Source organism: Parasteatoda tepidariorum, chromosome 5, assembly GCF_982258835.1.
Source record: "Parasteatoda tepidariorum strain Cologne lab strain chromosome 5, Ptep-v5.0, whole genome shotgun sequence".
NCBI lineage: Eukaryota > Metazoa > Arthropoda > Arachnida > Araneae > Theridiidae > Parasteatoda > Parasteatoda tepidariorum.
The window spans coordinates 83,211,445-83,224,089 of record NC_141759.1 but is presented as its reverse complement, the minus strand read 5'-3'; the positions used below and the strand labels follow the sequence as shown (position 1 = coordinate 83,224,089).

At 29.8% G+C, this 12,645-nt stretch overlaps 1 protein-coding gene across 4 annotated transcripts in view; it reads left to right on the top strand.

The window, feature by feature from the left end:
* Positions 1-576: 576 nt before the first annotated feature.
* The window catches only part of LOC107437953 (tectonin beta-propeller repeat-containing protein 2), a 34,832-nt gene continuing 22,763 nt past the window's right edge, over positions 577-12,645 (top strand). For 2 of the 4 annotated variants that reach the window (XM_016050100.4, XM_043039559.3), the window contains exons 1-7: positions 577-710; positions 2,278-2,527; positions 2,623-2,742; positions 4,823-4,954; positions 6,211-6,368; positions 9,029-9,462; positions 12,218-12,583. In XM_016050100.4, coding sequence (XP_015905586.3) covers positions 2,288-2,527; positions 2,623-2,742; positions 4,823-4,954; positions 6,211-6,368; positions 9,029-9,462; positions 12,218-12,583 — 1,450 coding nt within the window. In that variant the 5' untranslated portion in view covers positions 577-710; positions 2,278-2,287. Of the gene's footprint in view, positions 968-2,277; positions 2,528-2,622; positions 2,743-4,822; positions 4,955-6,210; positions 6,369-9,028; positions 9,463-12,217; positions 12,584-12,645 lie in introns of all 4 variants that reach the window. The other 2 variants (XM_016050102.4, XM_016050101.4) reach the window with 2 other exon arrangements.

Sequence of the window (12,645 nt, the reverse complement as noted above, 5' to 3'; positions counted from 1 at the left end):
TTAATGTAAAACAAAAACCGATTAAGGACTTTTTTAAGTGAAAACTCTTTCCTTCTCGAAATGTATGCTCTTTAAGTGTTTTTAAGTAGGCTTCTTAATAAAAATGTGAATTGTATGTAGTATACTCGCATAAATTTTGTATTTGCTAAATATATTACATTTATACCTATTAGAAATGACTAGTTTTTTTTTTTGAAGTTCTGATTTGGCCTCTTTTTACTTGTTTATTACTGTTTGGTTTTTTTGCAAACCATGCACCGTCATACATTAGTGTTAGCATATTGTTCGAGCAGTGAAATTAAGTTCATTTAATAAATTATCATTTAGGTATAAATTCGAATTCAAATGACGATTCTAACGTCTTGAAATAACAAGTCTTTAATTTGAAGATTCTTTGTAATATAAATAAAAAATCAGATAATCACAATGATTGCGTTGTGAACATGTTGTGAACCGATTGGATTTAAAATGCACCGGAAAAAGTAACACAAAAACTCAGCAAAGAGTTTGCAGCGTTTCTAGTGTAGAAAACATCATCCATCAGTAGAAAGAGGTTAAATTTCGTTGCCATCAGAAGTTCTTCACTTCCTCTTGCGGGCTCCTGTTATATACGGCATGATTCGTAGGGGTGTATTTGTTTACAAATGTATATGAATAAGTTTCGCTTTTAAAAGAAAATATATTTGGAACTCGTGTATGTAATGAAAAAAGTAACTGAAATTGTATTTATTAGTAATTGAATATTAGAAAACCTTATATAATGCCTTTTTCCAGAATAACCTTTTTTACATCTATTCGATAAACATATTTATCAATGGATGATTTTTAAAAATTACAGAATTTAAAAATTTTTCATGAAATTCCGTATTTATAAAGACTAACATATCAAACCATGATATTTTATGCCACCTCGCCTATTTGAATCTGTGCTGATTTCGTCTTGTACTTTCGTAAAAACAAAATTCAAGTAATTTTGACTTAAATTTTTCTAGTTTTAATGACGATTTAATTTTAAGAATCACTTCAATATTTTGTCAAGTGCTTTTAAACTGTATTAAATTTTATATCCGTAAAATAATTATCGAGAACAAAATGTATTTAAATATTATAGGAGTGAAATTAATTGAATTGGAGAAAATAAGATAGGTTGAATGTAATAACTTCATTCACTGTTACAGAATTTAGGTTTATTTCATTTACTTTTCTAAGAAATATTAAGATATCATTAAGAGTTAATATCTTGATATGTTCAATTTTATTCCCCCCCCCATTATTAATAATTCATAATTGATTTCCATCAATAGAATCTTGGAAAGTTGTGAATCGGTTTGGGTTTTGGAAATTAGCAAAGAATTTTTAAAAGAAAAGTAATATAGTTATATATATATACACACAGGTAATAATTTAAAGTGAGTGAATGACTTTTAGGGACAATTCGGTATAAAGATCTGTCGCGCTAACTGCCATCGTGGGGAGATTTCCGTGTATCTGCAGCAGAATAATTGTCAAGTTTGGGTAACTTAAGGGCAGGGGCCAGCAAGAAACTAAAAAAAAAGCATTGCGGAACGGGACCAACTCGAAAGGTATAACTCGTAGCCACCCCCGAGCAAATATCTACAGTTTTTTTTAAAAAAATTTGCTAGCTTAAAATCTATTTGGCACCTTGGCGATTGTAGTTGGCACAACAGATCATGATATGGAAATTTCCCCACAATTGTCAAGGTGCCAAATAGATTTTAAACATGCAATTTAAAAAAAAAAAAAACAACAGAAAACTTGTAAATGTTTACCTGGGGGTGGATACGAGTTTAACCTTTCTGTTGCTCCCTTTCTGTGATGTTTTTTTTAGTTTCTTGCGGGCCTTTGCCTGGAAGTTACTAATATTTTGTGATCATTCTGCCATAGATAACATTACAGAATTCTCCCCTGACTTTAAAAAAAACATTATTTGAAAAAGTTTTTTTTTTGTTCATAAATTTGAAGATCTTTTTATTGTCAATGAATTTTTTTTGCAAGTTTTACACAATCTTGTTTCAGAGAAATTCTATATATACATATAATTTTGTTAAACTGACTGTTGCGAACTAGATTTAGTTTTATATTAGAATTAGTTTAAAGAATAATAAATATTGAAAATTATTAACTAACATAGTATTTTGAATTATTCTTTTAATTTTTGCATTGTAAGTAATAGAATTAGAATTTATTATGCTGTTATTTTTTATACTATGCTTTAAGTTGATAAATCCTTTTTCTGAAAACTATTTATCTTTTCAGATATTAAATAATGAATAACGATGTTGCTTCGTCTGAGAAGAGTTCTGAAAAGCACCCCCTTCTTCAGGAACACCCTCTTCAGTTTAATTTCTTAAACTTAATTCCAGCACGTGCTCAGAAGGGACTCTCAACATTTGATCTTGAATTTACATGCGTAGATGCAGATGCTCATTATATTGTTCTTGGATCGAATATAGGAATCACGTACTTGTATGATAGAAAAAAACACCATTTATCCAGATTAAGAAATGTAATTTTTCTTATATTTAAAAAAAAAAAAAAAAATTTTTATTGTAAAGTTTGTGTCAAAAAAAACTATTTTTAACTTTCTAATATCTTTTTTAGGAACATAAAGACATCATTACTGCTGTAAAAATTCTTTTGTCAGTTGATTGCTTAGTTTTATGTGGAAGCAAGAATGGACATGTTGTTCTGTTTAAAGTGCCTTTTGATGAAACGGAAACAGTAAGATTAATTCATTCTGTATCCTTAAAAACTAAAAGGATTAGGTGACATGAGAGATTTATGATCCAGGGGTATTCTAAAAATTTCTCTCTCTCTCTCTATATATATATATATACTCTTGATATCTCGAAAACTTTGTTATGTCAAAAAAATATTTTTTCTCTTTGCATTATAAATTTACCCAATGTTACTTTGAATTCCTATGTTGAAAGGTTTCTTCTCAAAACAATGTTAAGTCTGTTTTTTTTTTTTTTTTCAAAATAGAAAATAATTTTTTTTGCATAAATTACAATGTAAGTTTATTGTAAACCAATTCTTTTCTGTTTAATGCATAATTATTTTTGTCTTTTAAAAATAAAATTATAATTGTTGTATTTAGATTTAGAGTCAACTATCATTATATACATATTTATTAGCACTTATTCTTATGTTTTATGACTCTACTTTTTAGAGTAAGAAGAATATATTTTTCTACTTTTTAGAACATATTTAGTTCTAAACTTGCTATCTCAGAAACTCGCTGTGTCAAAATTTTTTTAGTGTCCCTTCAACTTTGAGATATCGAGAGTATACTGTATATTTATACATAAATTTGTTTTAAAATATATATTTTTAATTAAATAATACACAATCAGGTACTTGATATTATGAAAAATGTCATTTTCTGCATTATTAGGATAGGTAATTAACCTTTTTCTAATCTTATAGATTAGAAATTAAAAAAAATACCCTGCGAAATTTGAATGTGTATTAACTCTGTTTACTGCCCTCAGCTTAGCTAAAGACATGCTATTGACATGTGTACTATACTGTGAACACGTTGAAGTTAACGCCTAGAAGGTCAATTAGGGAACACTGAACACATTGAAGGTTAAGGTTCCTTATTACCTATATTTTACTTTTTTAGTTAGAAAATTCTGCAGTCCTAAATTTAAGATACAGAAGTAACTTGTTTTGATTTACAAAACCTATTTGGCTGATTCAAAATATACTTTTAATGGTATTAATTCAATATCTGTAATTGGAATATTGGCCTAGAGTAGAGGTGGAGTACCTTTTTACCATGAGAGACCACATTTAAATAAAGCAGTGATAAAGGAGGCCAAATAAGCTGATATACATATGAAATTTTGTGAAATTATTATAAATTTATATATAATTTTATCAGGTAGTGCATTATATAAAAATGCAAAAAACATTGTCATTTATTAAAAATGAAAATTTACAATATAAAATACTTTTGTATTTACTACATAAGGCTTAATAACTGATTATGACATTAATATTTAATAATTTTTTAATAAATAGCTACATTTATTTAAAGTTTGTTTCTAATAAAAATAATGAAACAAGTATTTTTCAATAAATATTTCTTGTTGTAATTCACCTTCTAAATTGAAATATTTGTGTTCTTTAAGAGTTAAATAATTAGCATTCACTTTTTTGGTGGATTTGGGAATTGCTATAGCAACAGGGTTAGTATATATCAAGTAGGGATGAACCCTAGGACCAAAACACAAGAATTTCTATTGTTGGACATTGGCAAATTGAATAGTGTTCAAGAATGGCAATAATTTCAGACTATGAAAAACTGCTGCTTTCTAATTCATGTTATACTCCATAGATGGCAGCATCTTATTTAATTATATTAATTTTCAAAGTGTCATGATCTATATAATTAAAGATTGATTAATGCAGATTGAGGCAGTTTAACACTGACTCTGGTTAATTACTGCACTTGTCCTCTGAATAAGGCGCTTATATATACAGTGCACACCGGCTAAATGAGACATTTGTAGTGAAATGGGTTATGATTTTCTAATTTTTAAAGCTCACACATTTTCATTTTACTTCTTAAAATCTTCAAATTTTTCATCATTTTGCAAATGAATACATTTTTAAAATTTAATAATTAAAACAAATTTAGGAAAACTTCATTGTAAATTTTATTTAGACATTTTTTTTTCTGTGTTAGGATTTTTTTTTTCTTTATGAGTTTGTATTTGCTGTTGCATATTAAATGTTTGTAAATAATTGTTTGTATATAATTGTTTGTATATAATTGTTTGTGTATATGTAGACTGAAAAATTTACTTCTGATGGCATTCATACATCTCCAATCACAGCATTAGAGTGGGATAAAAGTGGTGTTAAGTTTTTTAGTGGTGATGAGAATGGAGTTGTAGTTTGTACAGAAATAGATTACTCCGAAGTAAGAATTGTATTTATTTAATATTATTTTCTTTTTCTTTTTGTATTTTCACATTATGATTATCAGTTATGTTTTTATTCTGGAAACTTTCTTCAGTGTCATTGTGTATAAAAAGTTGTTGACAAGTGATGTACCAAATATGCTTTCAGTTTAATAAATTATCACATTAATTATTAGCTTGAGCAAAAAAATAAAACTTTTAAATTTATCTAACAAAAAACAGTATTGATTAAATATACTAACATTGATTTGGGTAAAAAAAAACAACCTAATATCAGTTAGGTTATGGGCTTTGCTTATAAAGCGTGAAAACAAATCGTTTAAATAATTTAGAACTTCGCCACATTTCAGAAACTTTTAAAGCAAACTGAAAAGTTTTGCACACAATTATAAAATTTGGTTATCCAAAGAAAATTCCATGCAAAAAATGAATTTTAGTAAATTTGTATTTATTATTTTATTAAACATTAGACGAAAAAATTTTAAATTGTAAGGTATACAATTTTTCATATAATCTTAAACTAAGTAATTTTGCATAGCAAAATTTGAACAAAATCAATTGAATAATTCCTGAGAAGTGAAATTTTAAAGTGGTCAAATATTTAAAATTCTATTTCTCAAGAACTATATAACCGATTTTGCTCAAATTTGGTTTTTTGCCCTGTAAAATTACATATTTTAAAATGACGTAAAAAATTGTATTTCAAACTTTTTTCGACTATTATTAAATAAAGTGATAATAAATAAATGTTTATTAATCTGACAAAATACGCCAAAAAAGAAATTAACATTAAAGGGTTCAAACTTTGGATCGTTCTTTTGACCAAACTATGTGGGTATTTTCCAGATTGTGGCTACCCCCTATATTTTGAGGGTCAGAAATCTGTTTCCATTGAAAAAAAGTATGCTAATTCAGGGTAAATATGTTTTTTTGTCTGATTTCTAAGCTTAAAATATTGTCTGCACTAATTAATTAGCATATTTGTGGTCACCCCATCGAACCATTAAGATTGAATCCTAGAACATGAATATCCAATTATTAGATCAAAAGTTATTCAGGGGGTAGTTTTTTCTACCTTGTACGCAAATATAAACACTCTGCTTTATTTCTATGGATGTTCTTGTCGAAAGGTTAACTGGTAGTGTGTGATTTTAAGATTACCCAACATTTTATCTTTTTCTTTTTATTAAATTCTTAATTTAAAATATTTTGTTTATACCAAACCATTGTCATGATGTTTAATTTTTGCTTACAGCATCTAAGTAGATCCAAGGTTTTGTTAAAGGAGCAGACGAAGATTGTACAAATAAGTCATAATAAATTATACCTGATTGTGTCATCTCTATTTCGAGCTTTAATTTATTCATTTGAAAACCAAACTATTGCACAGATTGGACAAAAGGAAAGGAAATGGTAAGGGAACAATTTCCATTTCAAAGTCATTCTAGATAATTAAGTTAAATAGCAATAAAGCAATTTCAAAATTTAGATTGTTTTTTCTTAACTTCTTTTCATGAAGAAAATCAACCATAATATGATTTTACTTAAAATCAAACTTGTGTTGTCATTTTTTAGAGAGTTTGATTGAAGTATTTACAAACATTTAAGATTTTTGAAAATTATTTTTTCTAGTAGTAGTGAACTACACCAGAAGTTTTTAAAACGCATAGAATTTTTACAAAACTGATCAGATTTGAAAAATATGTTCATTTGCCCGTTTGATCTTTCATATATCTGTTTAAATTATTATGTAAGAACTATGAGAATCATTTAGACGAACAAATTGGGGATAGGGCTTGGAGGGTGACTCTACCTTAATCCCAAATCACCCCAGATGGAATGCAGTTGGCAGCTAGGCATGACTGTCTTGCTGCTTACATCTACAGACTCAAGTACCTTTCTTACTCAAATTGTATTCAGTGCAAGGAGGACACTGCTGTGGTCAATGTGCAGGTGGGGGACCACTTGGATCAGTCTGTGAAGGGACTGAGGGTGTGCGATATTGGTCCTCGTTAAACTGTTCTACCCTAAAGTACTCGAATTTGCGTGCAAGTCGTTGGGGTTACCGAAGCAGGGGTGCCATCCCCTCTGCAGAGGATCGAAATTGTGATGGTATGTCTTCGGATCATCCTCAGGGATGTTTCTCAGACTGTCGCTAATAGCTCATTGTGTAGCTCTAGTGTGATGTAAATAAACTACAAGGAGGACACCCTGATGAAAGCTGAGCACCTGGAGGTTTGCTGGGCAGTGGTAGGAAATATATATGACAGATACTGGAGGGGTCTCGAGCTATTACAAGCCATGCAAACGGGATGACTTTCTAATAACTTTTGGTTAATATTTTTGGTATTTTTTATACTTTACTATGTTCTAATGTTTTCAATGTTTTTAATGCTCTAATTTTTTAAATGTTTATAATTTTTTGATGTTTTCTAGTTACAGATTTTATTAGATGTTAATTTATGTTTAATGCTTTTTCTACGAGTACGCTTGCGTGGTGTGTTTGCACTCTCTAGCGATTGATTTATGTATCAAGTGCTGCTGCTATTAAACAAATAAGATATTTAAATGTAGAAAAAAAAGTAAGCATCTATGCAACACCCCATTGTGTGCCTGAAGGTTATTGTGGTTAAGTTTCCATAATTGACAAATGTTATGGTGCAATTAGTTGGTGCGCATTGTGGTCAGATTGTGCATCAACCGCCTAACATTCCTGAATAAGCTGGTGCCCATTTGTCTGTTGCTGGGTAGGCAAGTTATCTCTAGGGTTCAAACTCTAATGCTTCTCAATGTCATGTAGTAGTATATGGTAGAAGTGAACAAAAATCTTTATTATAATTTGTTAAATTATTAATACTTCGCCATTGCTACAACTGGGAAAAGTACTTTTTTAAGCTATCAGAGTATGGTTATTGTTGGAGGGTATTTATCACCTTTAGTTCTTTTTTATGTACATTAGCAGTGGTCTGTCCAGGCCGAATTTACTACCGTTTAGCGGTACCTTCACAAATTTAATTTTAGGTAAAACGGTAGATTCACAAATTCAACTTTAGGAAAAATGGTAGTTTCACAAAATACTTTTTCTTAAAATTTATTTTTGTATTCCTTAAGAAGAGATAAATCTATATTTTTACCATGTTTTTGTATTGATTTTTTAATATAATTTTCAATTTTTCACGAATTATGTCAAAATTTTCACAAAATAGGTACCTTTCAGAAAAACCTAGACAGACCCCTGGTTAGATTTGTGTAAAAAAAAAAAACTTTTCACATTTTAAAACTGGACAATGTTCAAAATTTTATTGAGCTTATTCTGTTTAGAATCAACATAATTTATGTTTTGCAACATTAACATAATGAGATACTGTATTTGCTAGCTTATTTTTTTTATTTGCAAAATAACTCTAGAGGTAGGTATTTTCTTTACGTCGTACTAGAGCTGCACAATGGGCTGTTGGTTACGGTCTGGGAAACATCCCCGAGGATGATCCGAAGACATGCCATCACAAATTTGATCCTCCGCTTTGGTAGCCCGAGAACCTTCATGTGAGGTCGAGCTTTTTACGGTAGAACAATTTAACGAGGACTGATACTGCACTCCCCCAGTCCCTATGTAGGCTCGTCGAAGTGGTTAGCCACACGCTTACTGATGGCAGCCAGTGATGCTTGACTTCAGTGTTCTACTGGGAACCATAACTTTGCGATCAGTCTACAGCGGAACAAATAACTCTAGAATTTTTTATTATTTTTCTTTTACTACTCATTCTCGACCATTATTCCATTGTCATTTTTAAATTTTAAGAATTCGTAGTTCTACATATTTATAAGTTGTGTTGTAAGAATAAATAGATATTCTATTGTCAAAATGGCTGTTGATCTTTACTTTTTGAATGTTATTATAATGGATTATATATTTAATACTGGCAGTTTTTTTATTTGTTATAAAATTGCTTAGTTATTAATTTCCTGAAACATGCGAAAATGTCTTATTTATAACTATATTAAATGTATAAACCATAATATATCAGTGTAATCTTTGAATTTCAAAATTGATGATTTTTTGTTTGTTCCAGCTTTGGCCCATTTGGAGCTGTCATTATGGATTTGTATGACTCACATGACAACTATGTCATCTATGCTTCTCGTCCTGGTCAAAGGCTATGGAAGTCTGATAAATCCGGAATCATTCAAGAAACCATGATTTTCAAAACCGCACTTTCAGAACTTCACCCTATAATTACATTAGAAAAACAGGATACAAAACCATGGAGCTTGACTGATATTCAGTTTGGGCAACTGAAGCCTTTTATTGATAATTACCTTGTGATATATTCTGATACTAGCATCTTACTAATCGATCCTACACACAATTCCATTGTCGCTAGCTGTCCAAAGCTGGATCCTATTGTAGATGTTTGCACAAGCAATGAGGAAATTTTTATCTTACGAGGTCTTCGAGATCTTATTAGAATATCTTCTTATCCTGATCCTTTTGTATGTGATAAAGGTAATAAAAGATTCAATTTTTTTAAATCAAATTATACTTACACAATGTGCATAGCTTTATATATATATTTTAAAATTTTGTTTCAGTAAATGAATAATTATTGATCTTTTAAAATCTCAACGTACTTTATGTCTGTTATAGTTTGCAGGACTTGAAAATTCTAAAAAATTTTTCTTGCTCTCACTGATTTGTTTGCAAACTGCATGGCTAAGTGACACTTTTAAATGGTAGACTGGTACTTTATTTGCGTCGCACTAGAGCTGCACAATAGGCTATTGGTGACGGTTTAGGAAATGTCCCTGCAGATTTCTTTCATATCCATTGTTGAACAGCTGACCCAATTTTGGGTTTACGACTACTGATGTTCGACTCCGTAACCTTGTAATTTTGAACCAATCCAGAAGACAAGGAAATCCTGGATCAGTACTCCCAGTGGTATTGATTTGTTATGGGAGCATGGAGGACTTCGCAACTCGACAGATTTAACGTGCACCTGTCACCATTTATTACATGGGAAGTCTTCCGCCAGCCTGGGATCGATATCTTCGACATGGATCCAGTGCCCCTACCAACCATGCTATCCCGGCCCTCCTGCGGATGGTTTGAAGATATGCCATTGCAATTTTGATCCTCTGCAGAGAGGATGACTCCTCTGCTTTGGTAGCCCAATGACCTGTCGACCTGAAAGTCGAGCACTTTACGGTAGAACAGTTTAAACCCTTCAACATGCTTAGTGTTATCAATTGTAATTAATTTTTCTCTACTTAGACTGTCCTCTTCCAAAATTTTTCCTAGACTGCCCTCTTTTCATAAATTGATCTAATTGATTTAAAATTTATTTTTCTTTTGAGCTCTGCAAAATCTTGGTCCAGGCAGTTTTTCATCTATTTAAGATCTTACTCTTATTCTTTGGAAGAAAAGAGGGGTACTATTAAATACTTTTTGTATTATTCGTTCTAGATTCATTCTGAGAAACTGTCATTTTTTCCACGAAATCAATTTTTCCTATTGTCTCATGTGTTTTAATTGTATGAAAATATATAAATCTTTAAAGGAGGTTGTGCAATGAACTACTGAGTATAGTTTATACTTTTTAATGTACTTTTGCTTCTTCTGTGGAAAAGTTAAGTAATCGATTAATCTTAGATGAAACTTATGTTGAATCTTTCAGTAATCTCTAAATAAAATCTGCTGTAACATACTTGATCCTGTAATCAACCACAGAAAGTAAGAGAGAATGTGTAATAAAGTGATTTTAATGAATTTGCATAGATTTATTTTTAATTCATTGCTTTCTTAAATAGTTATTAGTTTGATTAGTTAATTAAAAACCAAAGCAATTTTATTTTTTAACTTTATACACCTTAATTGTTGATCACTTGCTTAAGTTTGTGATGTATTTTTTAAAAGCTTATGAAATATCATTTTGTGATGATTCATTTTGTCTATTAATTTTGAAATAATTAATTCTGTTTATTAATTTTGTCAAGGATATTTTTTTTATTACCATTAGAAAAGTGTCCCTGAGCTATTTTAACTCTTTGGGGGTACACAATTTTTAAAATATGTCATTAGAAAAACAAAAGTGAATGAAAATTTGCCATAAGTGTGCGCTTTTGAACTTTATACATTCTTAGGGCATTCTCCAGCGTTACATATAGATTCTTCATCCTCGCATATACATACTCCAGCAATGGAAATTTAGTGGTCCAATACGACCGCCTAGGTATTCATATAGTGGTCTGAAATTAATATGGTAGACTAACCTGAGGAAAAAAATATTGAACTTTACAATTGCATGACTCATGTTATGGTACCCATCAAAAGTTATTAATTGCTATCCATTGCACCTTAAAGCTAATTAGGTTCCTTACCCCATGATGATTGAAGATTAGAATTTATTAAGTGTAGTAAAAAATTAAGTGAAGAAAAAAAAATTAAAATAATGTTAGTAAATAGATTCAATGTATATATTAAAATGCTGAGACCAAAACAGAGAAAGTAAAAACTACATTAAAATACAAAGTAAAACTACATACTACATTAAAAATTATCTAAAAATTCTAAATGAAGCAAATTTTTAAAGAGCAAGATATTATATTTGATTGACGAACAATTACATCATTAGTACATGAAGAAATACCTGAGTTTATGGTGCCACAAAAGAGAAATATGTATATACGCTATAATAGTTATCCTCATTTATATCAATAAGCAATATAATAAAAGTTTCAAAATAACAGTTATTCTATTTGAAAATATTTTACAACTGAAACACTAACCTAATGACACACTAACCTTTCGACGTAATGAAAGTTTTAAAATAACGGTTATTCCTTTTGGAAAAATCTTAAAACTGAAACACTAACCTACGTGTAGAATAAAATTAGTGCAAAATTCTTTTTAAAAAAGCATGGATTTAGATGCAGATTCTTTTGTTACTATTTTGTAACTTCCCAACCGATTTCAAGGTGACAATATTGTCACCCATGCAAGTTTGGTCCCAGCTACTTTTGATAATCAAGGTCCTACTCTGTTTCCTTCTTCTAATAACTCCTTCATTAGTTAGCTTTAAATATTCAAAAAATTAAATTTGTACAAAAATTCACTTATATTTATAGTTTGAGAATAAAGTTTGTTAAATATGATTAATTTTGAAAACTTGAATTATTTAAATTTTATTTTTATCATATTTTTTAATTTTTTTCAATAAATGTTATAATGTTAAATAAAAATATATTTTTTCTATGTTTAGTGCCTGTTGAACAATCTCTCTTTGAAGAACTGTTAACCCCTTTGAAAGAATTCGGTACATTTGTCAAAGAACGAAGTGATTCCTTTGCCGTTCAGAGTGAGAATGTAAACATATTTGATTGGCTGAAGAAGAAACGATCTGCGAGCACCCCACCTCCTATATCAGAAAGCACCACTAGTGATTTAGAAATGATTTCAAGAAATTCAGAAATGTTGCCCCAAGTTGTAACTTTGAATGCGGATGAGTTACTGCCTGTTGTTATTAATCAAGTGCCTGAACCTTGCATTCCAGCTATTAATATTACAGTTAATGATGAAGTTGATGAAATTGTTTACAAACGTACAAAGAAAAAGAAACCCAAAAAAGGTACTTCATTTGTTTAGTACATCATTGTTATATAGCTAAGTATTTTTTGTTGTCGTTGGCCT